The sequence below is a fragment of the Arachis ipaensis genome, chromosome B05, assembly GCF_000816755.2.
Source record: "Arachis ipaensis cultivar K30076 chromosome B05, Araip1.1, whole genome shotgun sequence".
Classification (NCBI taxonomy): Eukaryota; Viridiplantae; Streptophyta; class Magnoliopsida; order Fabales; family Fabaceae; genus Arachis; species Arachis ipaensis.
The window spans coordinates 12292085-12313117 of NC_029789.2; the positions used below are offsets into that span (position 1 = coordinate 12292085).

General features: G+C 38.1%; 2 protein-coding genes across 3 annotated transcripts; one reads left to right on the forward strand and one right to left on the reverse strand.

The window, feature by feature from the left end:
- LOC107642939 (probable LRR receptor-like serine/threonine-protein kinase At4g36180) lies at positions 8863–12878 on the forward strand. The gene is given in 2 exon segments (XM_016346451.2): positions 8863–11164; positions 11167–12878. Coding segments are annotated over 2 exon segments (3351 nt in total). The 5' UTR covers positions 8863–9348; the 3' UTR covers positions 12702–12878.
- On the reverse strand, positions 13977–20800 carry LOC107642941 (V-type proton ATPase 16 kDa proteolipid subunit). Of its 2 annotated transcripts, none has more exons than XM_021123054.1 (3): positions 20536–20800; positions 20037–20376; positions 13977–13988 (listed from the first exon to the last, which is right to left on the reverse strand). In XM_021123054.1, exons 1-2 carry the CDS (start codon positions 20609–20611, stop codon positions 20054–20056), a joined length of 399 nt encoding a protein of 132 aa, XP_020978713.1. In that variant the 5' UTR covers positions 20612–20800; the 3' UTR covers positions 13977–13988; positions 20037–20053. The 2 variants fall into 2 exon arrangements, with proteins under 2 accessions (XP_020978713.1, XP_016201938.1); XM_016346452.2 differs by lacking the exon at positions 13977–13988 and adding an exon at positions 18677–19170 and having other exon boundaries at positions 20091–20376.

Genomic DNA, 21033 nt, shown 5'->3' on the forward strand with positions numbered 1-21033 from the left:
ATAATGCTGTTAAAAAATTAATATATTTAATTTAAAATTTAAAAATATTAATTTTAGTAAATTCTTAACCGACAATAAATAACTTTTAAGATATAAATTATAATCATAATAAATTTTATAATTATTGGATTTGAATATTCTTTGAATTCAGTACATAATCAAATTTAATTAGGTAGATAACTCTGTTACAAGTTCATAGTAGAAAATCGCGTTGTAACTAATCAGTCTAACATACTAATAGTTTTTCATAAATATCTCAAACTACAGTTATCCAATCTCTAAATTTATATCTAATAGGTATTTCCAAATAGAAATGCTAGAAAATTATCAGAATTTATTATTTTTGACCATCACTTTTAGCCATCAACTCAATTTTTTTAGTATAGTAAACCAACAACATACTTTAGCCTACATTTTTAAGCATTGATGGCTAACTACTGACCAAAAATAATAAATTCTAATAACTCTTTAACATTCTTCATTTTCAAATCCTAAACGTAGAAAATTTTATAGGGATTGTAAAGTGACGATTCAGATTGAATGTTTCACCTAAACATGAGTTAGATTCTTTTAACACAATTTGGACATACCTAAGAGCGATTTGAGTTCTTCTTTTCTTATTATATTCCCCTTTCCTATAAAAAAATGTTAGGTGACATATTTCTTCTATCTTCTATTATTTCTTCAAATTGTCATTCATATACTTTTTTCATTTTATTATAAAGAAAACCATTATCTTATCTCACTTCCTTAAAATCATTCTAAACCCCTTGCCAACTTATGAAAAGGTGCAGAAATTATAAGATGCAATATAATAATTAACAATGATATATGCCTTAAAATTGTAGTGAAATTGTATTAATAAGTGAAGGAATTAATGGACAAAACATAAGTAAGGGAGGAGAAAGTAAAACAATTATTAAGAAACTATGAAAATTTGGAATTATTGAGGCAAATAAAAGGGTAGCAGCCATGAACTCTTTACAAGAACTTAAGAGAGGAAGAGAAGAGAGACTTATAATAAGAAAAGAAGGAAAAGAGGGAGAAAGAGAATTTAGAAAGAAGAGAGGCAAATACCACAATTTTCTATCGTCCATGATTTTCCAATTTCTTACTAATAGTGCATCTTCTGCTGTTGCGTCTCACACCTTGAACATCCGGACCATGCTTTGCGTGTCCACTTTCTCTAACTAACTCTGTCCTATTATGGTCATTTTGCCCCACTATATTGTTTTCCCATTTAGTTACTGCTCCCTTGTTCGTTACGTTACCCCGCTCTTCAACCTCAACTTTGTCTTCAAAGTTGAAATCTGGGTAACCTTGGAGGAATTTTGTTTCATCCTTCCAAGTTTTCTCAGCCCATGTACCTTGTCCCCACTGTATCTGCAATTGTTGCACTTCTTGGCCATGTTTCAAGATGACTCGGTGGTCCACAATGGCTTGCGGACTAAGAATAGGGCCTTCTTCACTCGACCGGAGTGGCAGTGACAAGTATTTCTCATATTGCTCGCCCCTGATTTTTTTGAGGGCAGAAATATGAAATACATTGTGGATTTTGGCCTCGGCTAGTAACTTCAGGTGATAAGCTATTGAACTCAACTTTCTACAGATGGGAAAGGGTCCAAAATAATGCAATCCCAACTTTTGGCTGTGACGTAATGCGACAAAGTGCTGCCAGTATGGTTGGAGCTTAACCAATACTAAATCTCCTTTTGTAAACTCCACGAATCGCTGACGCTTGTCAGCTTGAGTCTTCATGAATTTTTGAAAGTGTAACAAGTTAGATTTAAATTGATCAATCAAACTGTCCCGAGCTAACAACAGTTCCTGTAATAGAATCTCATCCTTTACTGAAATTTCATATCCGACCAAGGAAGGAGGATCACGTCCATATAAAGCTTTGAACGGAGCCATCTTTATGCTGTTGTGATAAGTGGAATTGTACCAAAATTGTGCTCACGGAAGCATGTCAAGCCAGCGCTTGGGATTCTCAAAACATAAGCAACGAAGGTACATTTCCAAAGTCTTGTTCAAGACTTTACTTTGGCCGTCCGTTTGCGGGTGATAGGCTGAGCTCATCGCTAAAGTGGTTCCTTGAGCTCGGAACAATTGCTGCCAAAATTTACTAATAAACACTTCATCACGATCGGAGGCAATCGACTTGGGAAAACCATGGAGTTTAACAACATGCTTGATGAAAGCATCGAAAACGGTCTTAATATCAAAATCACGACGCAGAGCAATGAAATGGGCAAATTTGGTGAGTCTATCAATCACATCCATGATCACCGAGTATCCATGATAAGGAGGTAAGGATGTAATAAAATCCATGCAAATATCATCCCATATTTGGGAGAGGCTACAAAAAGCCATGCTAGCTTGGTAGTCTCGGCCTTAGCTTACTAACATATCAAGTAATTCTGGACATAATTTCGAATGTCCCTATGCATAGCCAGTAGAATTAGGAGCAGATCAAATAAAGAGTCTTAGCGATACCAGAGTGTCCCCCACCTGAACTATCATGGTGCTCATGAAGGATAAGAGGAATGAGGCTGCTGGCTACAGGGAGCACTACTCTATCCTTCCATAATAGAATACCATTTTAAACTGTATAGTGTGGATCAACCTGCTTGTTTTGAAGACATTGCTGCCACAATTCTTGCAATTGCGCATCTGCCTTAATTTTCAATTTAAGAGTCCCATCGATTCTGCATTGGGATGAGACAAAGCTGCAAAAAATTAGCATGAAAGGGCATCAGTGACAATATTTTCATGCCCCCGGTTTGTACTGTATCTCATAATCATACCTAAGTAGCTTGTGGAGCCACTTTTGTTGCTCAAGTGTATGTAGAGTTTGACCTACTAATGCCTTAAAACTTTGCTGTTCAATACAAATTATGAATTTCTTTCCCAGCAAATAATGTTGAAACTTTGCTACAGCTTTCGTAATCACATAGAACTCCCTATCATAAGCTGATTGTTTCTACAGCGAAGGAGACAACTTCTTTGAAAAGAAGGCTATAGGATGCTTCTCTTGAATCAACACGGCACCAACCCCTGTCCCTGAGGTATTAGTTTCAACTTCAAATGGTAGCTCAAAATTTGGAAGAGCTAAGACATGTTTGGATGTAATGGCAGCTTTCAATTGTTTAAAAGCAATTGTGGCTCTATCATCCCAAGCAAAGGCATCTTTACGCAGTAAATCAGTAAGAGGACTAGCTATGGAGGCATAGTGACGAATGAATCAACGATAGTCCCCGGTTAAACCTAGAAATCCCTTCAGTTGTTTCACATTGGTTGGTGGAGGCCACTCCATAATAGTTTGAACCTTGGCTTTCTCCATGTGGATGCCATTGTGTGAGATAGTATGCCCTAAATAATCAATTCCATTGCTTCCAATAGAGCACTTTGTATAAACAAGAATGGCATCAAGACAAATTTACGCAAGTAAGGTCGGAACACATCATTCATCAAGTTCTGAAATGTTGCTGGAGCGTTAGTGAGGCCGAATGGCATGACCAACCATTCGTAAAGACCTTGGTGAGTGCAGAATGCTGTTTTTTATTTATCCTCAGGGCTGACCAGAATTTGGTGGTAACCAGAACGAAGATCAAGCTTGGAGAAAATGGAAGCGCCGAACAATTCATCAAGTAATCATCAACCGTAGGAATTGGGAAACTATCCTTAACGGTGATATTGTTTAAGGCTCTATAGTCTGTACAGAAGCGCCATGTACCATCTTTCTTTTTGACCAGTAATATTGGAGAGGAAAAGGGACTCCGACTCGGTTGAATAATCCCGTCATCTAGCATTTAGTGGACCATCAATTCTATCTAAGCCTTTTGACTGTGAGGGTAGTGGTGGGGTCTAACCTTAACAGGTTCAGCGTCCTTGAGTAGAGGAATACAGTGATCATAACAGTGCTGTAGGAGTAGGCCCGAAGGCTGCGCAAACACCCCAACATATGAGTGCAGTAGTTTCACCAAATCAGTGTATATGTCGCTAGGCAGAGGCAAGGAAGAATGAGCAACTTCAACCTGAGGTTGCAGCTGTAATGTGAAAGCCTCAGCAATAGAATTGGTATGCACAAGTCTCCTGATATGGTAGAATTCTTCCTGAGCTATAACATTAGCCTTTTCCCGATGTATCGTAATCAAACTACCCTCATGCATGAAACGAATATAAGCTGCCTCATAGTCCACAATATGGGCTCGCAATCATTTCAACCAAGCGGTTCCAATGACAAGATCACCACCAGCAACATTTAAAACAAATACATCAGGGACCAACACTTTATAGCCCTGCAGTATCACCTCGAGCAAAGGAATGCGATCTTCAACCTGCATAATGTCAAAAGTTCCCACAATAACTTGGACTCCCAGAGTTTGCTTAATGGAGAGATTCAAAAATTTTGTTCAATCCGCGGCTGGATGAAGCAATCAAAGCTCCCACCATCAATGAGCGCTTGGATTTCTAGTTCACCAAGGTGAGCTTTGATTCAAATAGTGGATTGATCCGACGTGCCATGGATGGCATTGTAAGAAATGTGACGGTCTATCACCTCTGCATCGAACTGTTGTAAAATATCTTCTTCAGACACAACTATATTTTCCACTATTCGCCACTACATTTTTCTCATCATTCGCCACTTGTATAAGCATAAATTGTCGATTCGAGCACTTATGAGCAGCTGTGAATTTATCATCACACCAATAACAAAGGCCTTTCCCTCGTTTACTCTGAATCTCTGCTGGTGACAAATGGCGAATTGGGTTTTTAGGTGGTGGTAGGGCTGGCTTCTGAGTTGGTGTGGGACTTAGAAGAGCTTTGTGATAGGGACTTAGAGGCTGCCAGACCTGAAGTGTGTCGCGGGGATGTCAAAAACTTGTCTTTATAGAGCTAGCCAAGCTTACAGCACGCATCAGTGAGGGTGGACATTGAGCTTTCACCTCACGTCTAATATCGTCCTGGAGATCGCTAATGAAACAGTCGCGTAACACATCAGCAGGTTCGATATGAGTTCTATTAGTAAGAGCTACGAATTCAGTGTAGAAGTCACCTATAGAACCCCGCTGTTGCAGCTTGAAGATGAGCTCTCTGGGAGACTCGAATAAGGAGGGGCCAAACTCTATTTCAATCACACGCTTGAGTTGCGTCCATGAACGAAACTGAGTGGAGCGTTGTGACATTTGAAACCACGGAATCGCCGAGCCAGTCATGTGGATCGCAGCGAGGCCGATTTTCTCCTTCGCAGGTACTCGAAAGAAATCAAAATACTGATCTGCAGAGATGATCCAACTCAACGCATAAGTACCATCAAATTTAGGAAGATCGAAGCTCACCCTTCGAGGCTGTGACCACGGACGCGACTAATTGTCAACTTCAGAGTTCGAACCAGGCGGAGACTCGGGAGAGATGGAGTGCTATCGGGACCAATCGAAAAGTAGCTGAGTATAGGACGATTAAATCGCTTCAAATTTCATATTCGTCGCCTCTTGCGCTCGAGCGCATTTTGCTCTATTTTCCTCAGCCACTATTTCTATCATCTGAGACAAACGCTTCAATTCAGCTTCCATAATTTTTATGCGAGTGTTTTTTGCCAAGGCAAATGAAAGCACCAATTGAAAGGGTGCATAAATTATAAGATGTAATAGAACAATAAACAGTGGTATATGCCTCAAAATTGTAGTGAAATTCTATTAATAATTGAAGAAATTAATGGATAGAACATAAGCAAGGGAGGAGAAAGTAAGACAGTTATTAAGAAACTATGAAAAATTGAAATTATTGAGGCAAATAAAAGAGTAGCAGCCATGAACTCCTTGCAAGAACCTGAGAGAGGAAGAGAAGAGAGCCTTGGAATAAGGAATGAAGGAAAAGAGGGAGAAAGTGAATTCAAAAAGAAGAGAGGCAAATACTACAATTCTCTATCGCTTATGATTCTCCAATTTTCTACTAATAGTGCGTCTTCTGCTGCTGCGTCTCACGCCTTGAACATTCGGACCATGCTCCGCATGTCTACTTTCTCTAACTGACTCTGCCCCCATTATGGTTATTTTATCCCATTATATTGTTTTTCCATTTAGTTACTGCCCCCTTGTTCGTTACAACTTATTCACAAATTTCATTCATATGTTATATGAGGAGATATCCTCTGTGAATTATGCTAACTATGGAAATCAGGAATATAGATATTTTGTTTCTACAATAAATTCAACACGAGCTCAGAGATTTGAATAGGATCCGTATTTTCTGCAACCTCTATATTTATAAGACATTTCAATCATCATAACTCATCGTTCATTCATTTCTCGTATTGTTTTTATTAATGATTTATGGTCTATCGATTTCTACCCAAATCATAATCACTCCAAATCTTAATTTCATGCATGTACTTAGAGGAATGAATGTTATCCCTTAAATAAAGATTCATATCTATATCAAAACACATACAAAGTTTAGCCATGAAATAAGTCTCTCTTCATCAACAAAATTGTGCTTATTTTAGCATTCAGATGTCATGATACAATGTCTTTTTATTACATACACATTCAGCATTATAACAACTATCTTATGTACATAAAAAAACCGAGGGAATAATCCTTCGATAAGGGAAGGTGATTCCCAAAGACAAGATAATCAAAGTGATTTTTCGGTAAGAGAAGGTATTCGACAAACTTTTGGGATAGAACTTTCGGTAAAGGAGGGGACTCCCATAAATTTTATACACGGTTTGAGTTCAATACCCTCCAAAATCAAAATAATGTTAAAAGAATGTTTAAGAAAAGTTAAAATCAATTTCATGCGTTGCATTAGAGTCCATATCAACAATGGACTGTTTTCAGTTCAAATAAGGAGAAGTTAGAAAAATATCAAGAGAAACCAAGTTAAGGTTCTTGTGTTCACATTTTTGTATGATTTAATAGTATATGCATTTTAGTCATGAGTCACATGAGTAGTAACATAAGTAAATAAGAAGCATTTAAAAGCCACACCATTCTGACTAAGAAGAACTTTTGAAAATAATAATTGAACTACATTGCATCATCACTATTTTTATTTTAAAATTCGGAGTGGTTGGGGATGGATACAATGACACCAGATAAATAAACTACTGAAAATCTTTGTTTCTCACTCTTCTCCACAGAAACGATGCAACACGAAGTAATACACTCCTCGATTAAGCTAAAAGGAGCAATATATTATAAGATGATTAAGAGCTAGATATCAAGGACATAGACACAAAAGGTCAAGTACTTATTCAAATTCATTTTAATAATGGAGGATAAGTAGCTGTCTTAGTCATAGTTATGCAAAGTGCGAGAGTTAGGATTTTTTATGTGCCTTATTTGATCTTTATTGAGTGACTACAATTATGATCATGATGTTTGATTTTTTTAACGAGTAAAGTTTTTTTTATTGTTTTTAACTTTATAGTTTAATACGTCTATCTTCTGTGTTAATATCACTAAGTCTACTCATATTTTTTAACTAATACCGATTATAATAATTAAGACTCTCACTATTTTTAAATGACTTTTAGAAATAAAAGTTAATTATTCATTTTTTTTTATAAATTGTTTATATAAAATTTTTATTTTAAAAATTTCATAAAAATTGAAGTATCAACTATTAATATAATCCAAATAAGGCTTTAAGCCTAGTTTTTTTATTAGGGTGTTTCACCAAAACTCATGCAAATGCTAAACAGCTTCCTAACACATCTTTATTTTGAGGAATTGCTAAATCCCACTTTCTCAACCACTGCACCATACTCAATAATCCAGCTAGCATGCTTGTGAATTGTGATCAATTTCTATTACTACTACCACTTACTCACTGGACCATTCTTTAATTACTACAGATTTTAAGAAACCATGGATTGTGTCTTTAAAGCTTAAACCTTTTTTAGCTGGAGCATACAAAATATATTTGATTCTTTATTCTTTAATCATTAATTTTATTTACTAAGTTGGTTGTAAATTTGTAATATTTGTCCTGATCCCAAAACACCGCATTGATTTGAAATTTTTTTGGCAACCTTTACATTGTCAATGTTTACAACTAAAGTGAATATATGTACGAAAGATATTTCTAACTACTAAAGTCCATCAGTGTGACTATGAGATTTATGGTCCACCGAATTGATGGACATTAATCCAATTTGTACCTCGGGGATTAAGCCTTTGTTGCACTTTCCCACCAGAACTTTATGGCTAAAATGGATTCAAAAGCCTAAGCTATAGTGAAAAATTTGGCTGCTTTTGCTTTCAACTTCATATGATGTATTTGAATTTGACCATTCAATCGAAAGGGGAACGAATCATACAAAACTTTATAGAGAATTAGAAAAAAATCAAACACACCGCTATATTCATGGGGTGTAAGCATAAAGTGCCAAACAAGTTAAAAATATGTCTAAGCCGTCCGAGCATGAAAACCCCCCAGCTTTTCCCCAAATACTCAATCATCAGACAAAAAACACTAAACAATTTCATCTACTTCCAACCAAATATGTCCAAGAGAGAAAAAACAGTAGTTTGAGATAGACAAGACCACGACCTAAATAACTAAACTACCAAAAAAAGAATATTTTCTTGTACAAACATGTTCATGTTCGTATAATTATTATGTATTTGGATTTGGGACCAAAAAGTAAGATACATAATTTTATTTAATAAAAAATACCTACAACTTTGGTCCATTTAAAGGCTATTTGTTGCTCTAGATCTTGTAATTGTATTTAAAACAATCAGAAACACCTGGAATAATCAACATGAAAATTTATTAAAAAACTGATATATTTTTCTTTTAAGAGAGCAAAGAACTACTCAATGATTCAAGCCATACCACATCATATGAGGTTAGAAAGGAAGTAGACCCAAGGGTCCCATGAGAAATGCACACAGTGCCGTTTTCAAAAGTGCTATTTCAAAGCGTTCCTAGTTTTGGGAAAGAGGGAAACGAGCCTAAAATAAAATAAATAATAAAAAAATGGCAAGAAAGATGCAGAGTTCACTAACAAACACACACCCTCCCAAATAAAGAAGACAGAAACAGAAACTTCATAGGGTGTGTGAGTGTGAGTCTCTTTCTCTCTCTCTCTCTTTCTCTCCGTACGAAAAAAAACGGAGAGTAGCATAGCGCTGCTAAATCCGGCAAATACGCACATCGGCGCACACTTACGCCACCCCTACTCAATGATAGTCCTCTGTTTCACTCTGCTAATGTGCGCTGCCCCTTCACACCACGCTAACCTCAACTCCCTTTTATTATAACACTGCTCTGTCTGTCAGAGTTTCTTTCTTTTTCTCTTCGAAGCTGTGACAACTAACAAACCATTTTGCAATGCGAGCTCTTCTACTATTTCTAGTGCTGTGCGCACCTTTCTTATCTTGCGCCGATCGCAGCGCCGCAACCGTTGCTGAGATCCAAGCCTTGACGTCCTTCAAGCTCAACCTTCACGATCCTCTAGGAGCTCTCAACGGCTGGGATCCCTCCTCGCCGGCGGCCCCGTGCGACTGGCGCGGCGTTGCCTGCACCAGCGGCCGAGTCACTGAGTTGCGCGTACCTCGCCTTCAACTCGGTGGCAGACTCACTGAACGAATCTCCGAGTTGCGCATGCTGCGCAAGTTAAGCCTCCGTTCGAACTCCTTTAACGGAACCATTCCTTCGTCTCTCTCCAAATGCACACTCCTGCACTCTGTCTTCTTGCAGGACAACTCTTTTTCCGGCGTCATTCCGCCGGAGATCGGGAACCTCACCGGTCTTCAGATTTTCAACGTGGCGCAGAACCACCTCTCCGGAGAAGTCTCCGGCGAGCTCCCTCTTGGCCTCAAGTACTTCGACCTCTCATCCAACGCCTTCTCCGGCGAGATTCCAACTGCCATTGCCAACCTCTCTCAGCTCCAGCTGATCAACCTATCGTACAACCAGTTCTCCGGCGAGCTTCCGGCGAGCTTCGGGCAGCTTCAGCAGCTGCAGTACCTCTGGCTCGATCACAACCTCCTCAGGGGAACTCTACCTTCGGCGCTCGCGAACTGCTCTTCTCTCGTGCACCTCAGCGTTGAAGGAAACGCTCTCAGCGGCGTGATTCCGTCGGCGATTTCTGCCCTGCCGAATCTTCAGGTGATGTCTCTATCACAGAACAATCTCACTGGTTCCATTCCAGCCTCCTTTTTCTGCAACGTTTCGGTCCACTCGCCTTCGCTTCGGATAGTTCAACTTGGATTCAACGGTTTCACGGATTTCGTGGGGCCTGAGACGAAGAGCACGTGTTTCACTGTTCTTCGGGTTTTGGATGTTCAGAACAATCACATACGAGGCAAATTTCCCTTGTGGTTAACCAATGTCACTACGCTAACGGTTCTTGATGTTTCCAGCAATGCACTTTCCGGCGAGGTTCCGCCGGAGATAGGGAGCCTCACCAAACTGGAGCAGTTAAAGATGGCCAACAATTCGTTTTCCGACGCCATTCCTGTGGAAATCAAGAAATGCTGGTCGCTGAGTGTGGTTGACTTTGAAGGTAACGAGCTTTCCGGCGAAGTTCCTTCGTTTTTCGGTGACATGACAGAATTGAAGGTGCTGTCCCTTGGGGGGAACCACTTCCATGGCTCAGTTCCGGTGAGTTTTGGTAACCTTTCCTCTCTTGAAACGTTGAGTCTGAGAGGTAATAGTTTGAATGGAACCTTGCCTGATACGATAATGGCGTTGATCAATTTGACCGTGCTTGACCTCAGTGGAAACAAGTTTAGTGGTGAAGTGTCTCCTACTATTGGAAATCTAAATAGATTGATTGTTCTCAATATCAGTGGCAATGACTTGTCTGGAAAAATTCCTGCTAGTGTGGGGAATCTTTTCAGGCTCACTACACTTGACTTGAGCAAACAGAATCTTTCAGGTGAGTTGCCGTTTGAGCTCTCAGGTCTGCCAAATCTACAAGTCATTGCTCTGCAGGAGAACAAGTTATCTGGTGATGTACCGGAAGGGTTTAGCAGTTTGATGAGTTTGCAGTATTTGAATCTCAGCTCTAATGGATTTTCTGGCCATATACCTGAAAACTATGGCTTTCTTCGTTCGCTGACCGTGCTTTCATTGGCTCATAATCACATTTCGGGGGTGATTCCTCCGGAAATTGGAAACTGTTCTGATGTTGAAGTTCTTGACAATTTTTAAACATAACTAATGATCTAAAAAAAGATTTGGGCAGGAACAATTTATCTGGGGATGTGCCTGGGGATATTTCCAAATGCTCCTCGTTGAATTCTTTGTTAGTGGATCACAACCATCTTTCAGGGAACATACCAGAGGCATTGACAGATCTGTCAAACCTAACAATGCTGGATCTCTCTGCTAATAACTTCAGTGGGGAAATTCCTAGTAATCTTTCTATGATCCCTGGCTTGGTCTACTTCAACGTTTCTGGGAACAACCTTGACGGTGAGATACCTCCAGCATTGGGCTCTAGATTCAACAATGCCTCTTCATTTGCAGGTAATGAGAAATTATGTGGGAAGCCGTTGGATAGAAAGTGCGAGGAGATGACCAAAAAGGATAAAAAGAGGTTGATTGTCTTGATTATCATCATTGCATCTGGAGCTTTATTACTTGCATTGTGTTGCTGCTTTTACATTTTCAGCCTACTCCGATGGCGAAAGAGGCTCAAAGAAGGGGTTTCGGGGGAGAAGAAAAAGAGCCCGGCAAGGGCCAGTTCTGGGGCAAGTGGAGGCCGAGGCAGCACTGATAACGGTGGACCAAAGCTGGTTATGTTCAACACCAAAATCACACTGGCCGAAACAATAGAGGCAACGAGACAATTCGACGAGGAGAATGTGCTGAGCAGAACAAGGTTTGGACTAGTATTCAAGGCATGCTACAACGATGGCATGGTCCTATCCGTCCGCAGGCTCCCAGATGGGGCATTGGACGAGAACATGTTCAGAAAAGAAGCTGAATCATTAGGCAAAGTCAGGCACCGAAACCTAACAGTTCTAAGAGGCTACTACGCTGGTCCACCAGACATGAGACTCTTAGTCTACGACTACATGCCGAATGGAAACCTCGCAACACTCCTCCAAGAAGCTTCACATCAAGATGGCCATGTTCTGAATTGGCCAATGCGACACCTCATTGCACTGGGAATTGCTCGGGGATTAGCGTTCCTGCACCAGTCCTCAATGGTCCATGCGGACGTGAAACCACAGAATGTCCTGTTCGACGCAGATTTCGAAGCCCATTTATCTGATTTTGGGTTAGAGAGGCTAACAATAGCAATCCCAAGCGAAGCCTCAACTTCAGGCTCAGTTGGCACTTTGGGTTATGTATCTCCAGAAGCAATCTTAACCGGGGAAGCCACCAAGGAGTCTGATGTATACAGCTTTGGCATCGTGTTGCTGGAGCTTCTAACAGGAAAGCGCCCCGTGATGTTCACCCAAGACGAAGACATAGTCAAGTGGGTGAAGAAGCAACTACAGAGGGGTCAAATTACTGAGCTACTAGAGCCAGGGTTGCTTGAATTGGACCCAGAATCATCAGAGTGGGAAGAGTTCTTGTTGGGTGTCAAAGTAGGCTTGCTTTGTACGGCACCTGATCCTCTTGACCGACCAACCATGTCCGACATCGTTTTCATGCTCGAAGGCTGCCGTGTCGGCCCTGATATCCCCTCCTCCGCCGATCCCACCTCTCAAACTTCTCCAGCATAACATAAACCCATCACTGCAAAGTTTGATTGACATTATTTTGTTCAAAGTTCAATCCTCCTTTTTCTTTTTTGGTTAATTTGATTTCATAAATGTAACAGTTTGTAGTTCTTAATTGTTTTTTCTTTGTTGGAAAAAAAAAAGAGAAAAAGAAAAGAAAGAATGGAGCCAGTTTTTTCAATTTTTTTGGGGCCCTTCAAGTGCCGGAGTCGGAGATGGCTAGGTGGGGACCACAAGAAAGTGAGCCAAGTGTAATCTTAATCCGTGATGCTCTCTCACACTCAAAAACGGTCAACGTCATTGACAAAATGGAGGGTCGAGGTCCACGTGGACGAGTGTGGGCAAATTGGGGGCGGGAATGTGGGCCCTCACGCTGGCATTTCCCGCCAAAAGGCAACGGCATCATGAAACAGTGTAGTAGGCACTGTTCCCGTCACCTGGTTTTCTGACATCATCATGTGGTTCATTTACTCAGTTTTCCGGCAACGGGGTTGGATGAAGCTAGCTAGCCGTTAAGGTTGTGGGGTCCGAGGTTCATGTTCCCAAGAGGAAATGCAATGACATCGGTGTTTGGTGTGCTCAGTCTGGTGCTCCTGCAGTCTCAGTGGACAATGTCTGCACCACGTCGTTTCTTCAGCTGCCTTATTCAAAGCTTGGTTGTTTTGTTTCAATTTTAGTTTTCCATTTCTTGCTTATTCAAAGAGAAATTGGCGTGAGGAACGGCGTTAGAGTGGATAATATGATTGGCTTTTACAAGCAGTTGGCCCACGCCTCATCTACTCTTGAACTTTTTGTGGGTCATTCTCATATCCATCCACTTATTGGATTTGAATAGGATTCTGTCTTCTTGCCTCTCTTTCTTTTATTTTTCCTCTTTAATTTGCTTTTGCGGATTCTTGGAGTGCATCAGAGATTCAGGGAAGGTGTTAGGAAATAATTAAGCCATCTGTCTCTATTACATTTTTTTTTTAATTTTTTCACATTCATTAAATTCTCTTTTGCTAAATAGAGAAGCTTCCTATTTGTGATCCCATCAGGTTTTGTGGGGATAAAAGGTCCAATCTAGAGAGGGTAGGTTGAGGTTATGCATTTGATGCCGATGCCATGCACTCTTTTTGTAGTATGTGGTAGCGTTACAACGGCACGAAGATTCTCCACAAGTGGGAGTGGCATAAAAACTGGTAAAAGAAGCGATAACGTGGGTATTACCGTATTAGAATATGCCTGAAGATCTGGGTTATAAGATCTACAAAGCTGAACACGGTAGTGGAAGGACAAAAGCTTCTACTACTATAATACTCTACCGTGCAGTGACCGTTAAGGGTCCTCTCAAATTATATAATCGTTTGAATCATGTGCAAGATGGGAGCTATTGAGTGTCAGAACTCCCAATATTAATATAGACATGGAAGATCGGGTAAGGCGATTATTTATTTATTTATTTATTTTACTCGAACTAATTTGCCCCTTCCAACACAAACAAACAGCTCACAAACACAAAGTGTTGATTAAATTTTAAATTGACAGCGTCTGAGTTAAACGGAGTCTTAATCCTAGCGCAAACTTGTTAACTTTGGTCTCAATACTCTCAAATTCCGCCATTACTTTTCAACTAATGAGTGATTTGAAATTTTGCCGTCTAAACTACATTATGAAATAGGAAAAGGCCTGAAAAACAAAGTTTTCCCCTATCCAATATTCACTAAAATTTTTTTTCCTCTCTTGTTAACCAAAGAAGTGTGTGTTGAATTTTTATTGGTGTTAAAAAAAAAGTTCCATAGTTAGAAACTTAGAATTTATGGAAAAATGGATTTTAGAAAATTGATCCGTGTTCCATCAATTATATGTCTAAATTGACCACGAATATGTGTTTACTAACTAATGTAGATATTAATACCAAAAATATTGGTACTTTCTTTAGGATTCTTTTTTATCACGTGACTCACCCAAGTCGAAAGTTAGTCAAATGCACATCACTCAGACATTCACTATTAACGTGTTGTAGTACTGTTAAGCATGAATTAATCATTAAATAATAATGTTAGTATGTACACCATAGATATTGAATGGAATTCTATTCAAGAATTTATAGTTTAAGTGATGACATTAAAAGGCAATATATAATTAAGTTCTTTAAGGCTGCGTTTGTTTATAGAGACGGAACATTGAAGTAAAGATACAAAGATATAAAATTGTATTTAACAGATAAGATATATACAAAAATATTGTGTTCACAAATATTGAATTAATGTATTTTGTGTCTATTCTGATACGAAAACACAGAGACATTAATAAAAGACACAATTTATTTTTTATTTTTTCTTTCATTATTCTTATTAATTTTTTATAATTATATTTTTTATTATTATATTTTTTTTCTCAAATTTTTTGAATGAAAAAAATGAGAATAAATTAGATTTTTATAATTTGTTCTTGTTCTGATCAGAGTTGTCGAACTTGCCGGCAGTGAGTCTTCGTACTGACTTGTAAGTCGTTGTACCGATCTTATATTTCTAGCAGGGATGCATTTCGGCATGGAAGCGAACAACAAAAGGTGAGAAAGTACCTGTAAAATGCACTCCAATAATTAAGTAAGTTTAATGTATCCAAGAAAATACCGTACCTTATATGTAGGATGAGGTATTTTGGGGTTACGTTTTTTATGATTATTTTCATTGAAGAGCAGTTATATCATATCGGGACGTTGTGATTATGGCCGTCCATTTGGTTCCGAATTGTACCGTTTGGACGAATTATAGCTCATTAAGCCAAGCTATAACGTATAATGTCGAGTTATGATTTTTTAGTTAGATTGTAACAGCCATATCACAGCCCCCAAGTTTGACCTGACAATATTTTTAATGAAGCAGGTTGAAACAAGCCAAACTTGGGGGTTGTGATATGGCTGTTACAATCTAACTAAAAAGTCATAACTCGGCATTATATGTTATAGCTTGGCTTAATGAGCTATAATTCGTCCAAATGGTACAACTCGGAACCAAACGGACGACCATAATCACAACGTCCCAATATGATATAATTGCTCTTCAATGAAAATAATCATAAAAAACGTAACCACAAAAAAGAAAGGTACAATATTTTCTTGAATACATTGAACTGATTTAAGTATCAAAGTGTCTTTTGCAGGTACTTTTCCACCTTCTTTTGTTGTTCGCTTCCGCGCCAAGGTGCATCCCTGTTAGAAATATAAGCTCGGTACAACGACCTGCAAGTCGATACGAAGACTCACTGCCGACGAGTTATACCTCGGCAACCTAGGTAAGAACAATTTGTGATATGACTGTTACAATCTAATTAAAAAGTCATAACTCGAGATTATACGTTATAGCTCGGTTTAATGAGCAATAATTCGTCCAAACGGTACAACTCGGAACCAAACGGACGATCATAATCACAACATCTCGATATGATATAACTGCTTTTCAATGAAAATAATCATAAAAAACGTAACCACAAAACACCTCATCCTACATATAAGGAAGGTACGGTATTTTCTTGGATACATTGAACTGACTTAAGTATTGGAGTGCCTTTTGCAGGTACTTCTCCACCTTTTGTTGTTCACTTCCGTGCCGAGGTGCATCCCTACTGGAAATATAAGCTCAGTACAACGACCTGCAAGTCAGTATGAAAACTCATTGCCGGCGAGTTATACCTCGGCAACCCAGGTCAGAACAATTGGCACCCACCGTGGAGACGAAGACAAAATCTTTCCTCATCCCTTTTATTGGCCTCAAAGCTTCCTTTATCCATTCATGGCTGAGCTGCCTCCACTAACACCCTCTGAATTTCTTTGGATGGTAACCGAACTACAACAAACTAACCAATGCATGGCGGAGAAAAATCAAAGGATGGCGAACCAGATAGTTGAGCTGACTAATGCTCGGATTGAAAACAATGGTGATCGCACCGAACAAGTGGAGGATGAAGATCACGAATCTGATCCAACACACGCTTCTGAAACTCCTTTGCACGAGGAAGCTCGGCCAGAAAACGAAGATAATGAACCCAACAATGCTGTAGGGCCGTTCACTGCTGATATTATGAATTTTCAAATGCCCAGAAGATTCATTTTGCCGATGACCCTAACTCCTTACGATGGGTTAGGAGACCCAAAGAAGCACATCAAAAAATTCCGATCAATAATGATAGTAAACGGTGCTTCTGACCCTGTTTTATGTCTTTGTTTTCCTACTTTTTTAGACAGTCCTGCACTTGATTGGTTTTGTTCTTTACCTGCAGATTTTATTTCTCGTTTTCAGGAACTCGCAAAACTTTTTGAAGATCACTTCGCAGCTTCTTTTATCTACTTGCACGATTCCGACTATTTGAATACAGTCAAACAAGGTCAGAACGAAAGCTTGAAAGATTACATAATCCGTTTCACAAAGGTAGCTATCACCATACTAGATCTTCATCCCGAAGTATATCTGCATGCTATCAAGAGTGAACTCCAGCCGGAAAAATTTCAAGAACCAATCACCATAGCCAAGCCAAAGACTCTCGCCAAATTCCACGAAAAGGCCAAGAGACAGATGGAGATCGAAGAGTTCTGCCAAGCTCAGAAATCAGAAAAAACTCACACTACAAAAGACGAGGATAGAACACGAGACAGCAAAAAAACAGTTCTAGTTTATCATCAAACCAAATACAAGAACACAAAATTTTGTGTTTCTATCTTTTGTATCTTGTTTTATTCTATTTTCAAAAACAAACACAACCGAACTGTCCTAAAATATCACTTGGCATCGTGAAACAGAAAAGGTATTGAACTAAAGATATTCAATTCTTGTAATTATGTAAAGAATGAAGTAATGATAAGAATATTTTTAATGCTCAATATATTAGTAAATCGCGAAAAAGCCGAACATTATCAATTGATCTAACTTTTTAAGATACTGTGCTAGTAACTAGTATAAGTGCATAACATTTCACCAGGATTAAAAGTGAAGTAGTACTTTGTTTTTGTCATGGAACAACCGTTTTTTTTTTTTTTTTTTTGAATTCCATTTTCAATCATCCCGATTGCATATTTGAAAGAGTAATGCTACACATCCTGATTTTTGTTATGAAAGATAAATTTAGTTGGACTTAATTAACAAAAAGACTTGAATGTTTAACATTATTCTATTTTAAAATTCATTAACCAATATACATTTCCAGATCGAGTATAAGACTCTGCAATCCACTTTTTTAGTCTCCAAAACAAAAAGCATTGGCCTAAACAAAGAGAAATTCAGTAGACAAAATGATTGATGTAGTCTTAGATTTAGATAGCAGTCCATGATTCAGTAATCAGTACAACTAGAGTAAACTCCTAATATCATTTTCTTGGAGGTTCAACCCTAAAAGAAGGATTCTGGTAGTCAAATCGACTTTATATCTTTGTGCATCCTCATCAAGTGAATGTCTTTGATCTTCAAAATTAGTTATTGACCATTTTTAAATTTTAGAAGTAAACAATTTCTTGGTAAATGTCTTTCATATATATTTTTTTACTTTGTCATTTCTTAGAATGATTGCAATTGCCACTCTCTAAACCACCTTGAATTATTTGCTAAAGCCAACTTAAAATAGTTGTTGAAACAAAAATACTTCCAACTCCAACTCCAACACTATCAACCCTCAACAAATCAAGAAGAGATTATCCAATTCCTAAATAATAAAAATACAACTTTCTATTAGCTACACAATACATTTAGTAATATTTTATTTCAATCCCACTAAGTAACTAATAGAAATCTAACCAACCACAAACCAACAAATATTTTTAAACTACACTCCATTTTTCAAATTGTCATTCATTTAAATTTTATCTTTTTAAAAATACAAAATTAATACTTATTAATTACAGATGACTAGTTAGAAGTTGTGTACTTGTACTTTTCCTATTTTATAGCATGTTCTTTGCATTTGAGTACTTCACAAACACGGCTAAGGCACTATGAAATCTTTAATTTGACATAGCAATCCACCTTCATACAAGAATTAAGACACTACACGAAGTCATATCAACATTTATAGTTCCAAAATCATAAAGAGAGACTTGACTGAAGAGTATGAAATAATACTAATTAAACAATATAGTAACCAACACAAACATCTGTTTTATTACAGAGAAATCCAATCTAGTTCGAATCGAACATACTAAACACAGTGATGACCAAATAAATAGTTTGACGGGTTTTATTCCTGGATAACCTGCAAAAGACGAATGAGGAGCATGACAAAGCTAAAAAGCTTGCCAATACAAAATCCCTGGTAACATTCACAATTTACGCGTCTGTGCACCACAACCAACAGGGAACTCTCTATTAATCATTCAGCTCTGGATTGGCCGGCACGGGAAGAAAGGATGATGCCAACAATGAGTCCGTACAACGCTAACGCCTCAGCAAAGATGAGAATGAGAATCATTCCAACGAAAAGCTTTGGCTGCTGGGCATTTGCTCTACAAAACCAGTATATTAACATTAGCATGTCAAATTAAACACATTAAACCAAAGATTAAAAACATTTATCCAGTCAGCAATGTTGTATATACATAGTGAATTGCAGTATAATAATAAAAGCAGCAACTGCAAAAGTTACCAAAAGCACTTAGATAATTAAGAACTTTGGATTTAAACAATCAACATGAATGCTAGTCTTTCAACATTTTTGTAAAATAAAATTGTATTTTTCCATTTGGACATGTAAACCAAATTATTTTATCTAATCACTACTATATGTAAGAATAGCTGTTTCTTTATTGTACAGTTGCATACATGCAAAAGTGACTATACTTATTCTAACTAGAAAAGAATGTGTAATTAACTAATTATCCATATAACTACAATTTCCAAACAAAACTTCACCTATGCAATGCATTAAGTATCAAGTTCATCCATCATAATAGATATAACAATATATATACTCTGCTAAAATCTGCATTCTAAATGTAACGAACAAACCAGAAACCACAGCAGAATTTATAAAATAGACAGAAAAGATTAACAAAAGAAGCATTAAACATTTCTAATTCAGTATCACCTTTTATGCTAAAGTAGAATGAGGGGATGATCTTATATCCATCATAGCAGAGGAAGGCAAGACAACTAATACAAGTTACAGACATATTCTAAAGAAAAAAACATAAAATTATATGCAACTCGTTAAATCAAACAAAACATATCACATGAATTAAAGGCCAGATGAATCATTGGCTACCCTTAATCACAAACAAGAACAAGACTCATTATTAAATCAATCATTGATATACTAAAATCACTGAAACTTATAGAATGCATTATGGCTTGCAAGTAATTTAAATCCTACAAACAAACCACAACCAATTAGGATTCAGGAGTGGGAGTAAGACAAACAAAATACCTAACACCAGCATCGCCTACAATGCCAATAGCCATGCCAGCAGAGAGACCAGCAAGGCCACAAGCCAAACCAGAAGAAAGGTGAGCGTAGCCATCAAAGAGATAGTAAGATTTGGCCTTAGGGTTAATCCCAGTACTGATGATAACCGCAATGATCAAACCATAGATACCCAACACACCAGCCATGACAACTGGCACAATTGATTTCATCACAAGCTCGGGTCTCATCACACCCATCGATGCAACCCCAACCCCACTTTTTGCAGTGCCATAAGCCGCACCCATACCTGCATATAATTGAACCTAAATCAAACAATTGAATCACACCACACACCACACCCCACACATCAAAATCACAACTTGGATCCATTTTTTGCCTGTTGGGCAATTGGGGCAAAGGGATCTATCTATGCAATGAAGAAAAATGAAAGGAAAGAGGGGCTTACAGGAGAAAACTAGGGCAGCGGCAGCGCCGAGGAATCCGAAGAAAGGAGCAGTTTCATCGCCGCTGAAACCAGCCATGTTTTGTTGATTAAAGTTCGGATCCGGCGATCGTGAGAAGAAAGAATGGATCAAGGAGAGGGAGGAGGAGAAGGAGGAGATCTATTAACTGTGTGTTCGTATGCTGCGATTTTAGTTTTTGTTTGATTGAGTGGAAGTTTCTCGGTGGCCCCCTCTCTACGTTTATTGTTGCTCCCCCGCAAGTATCAAGCCATAAAAATATGGGCCTATTTATCTTCAATCAAGCCCAATAATATTTGTTTAGGTTAATTACCAATTCAATATACAAAAGATTTTGTTCATGGACAAAAAGTCCCTAAAAATAAAAGACGTTATCGAAAAATTACTTTTTAATGATTTGAGGATACGACAAAAAGGATTAATAAATATTATATTTTTTATAAGTAACAAAATATTTCATATTTAGCAAATAAGTTATTCAT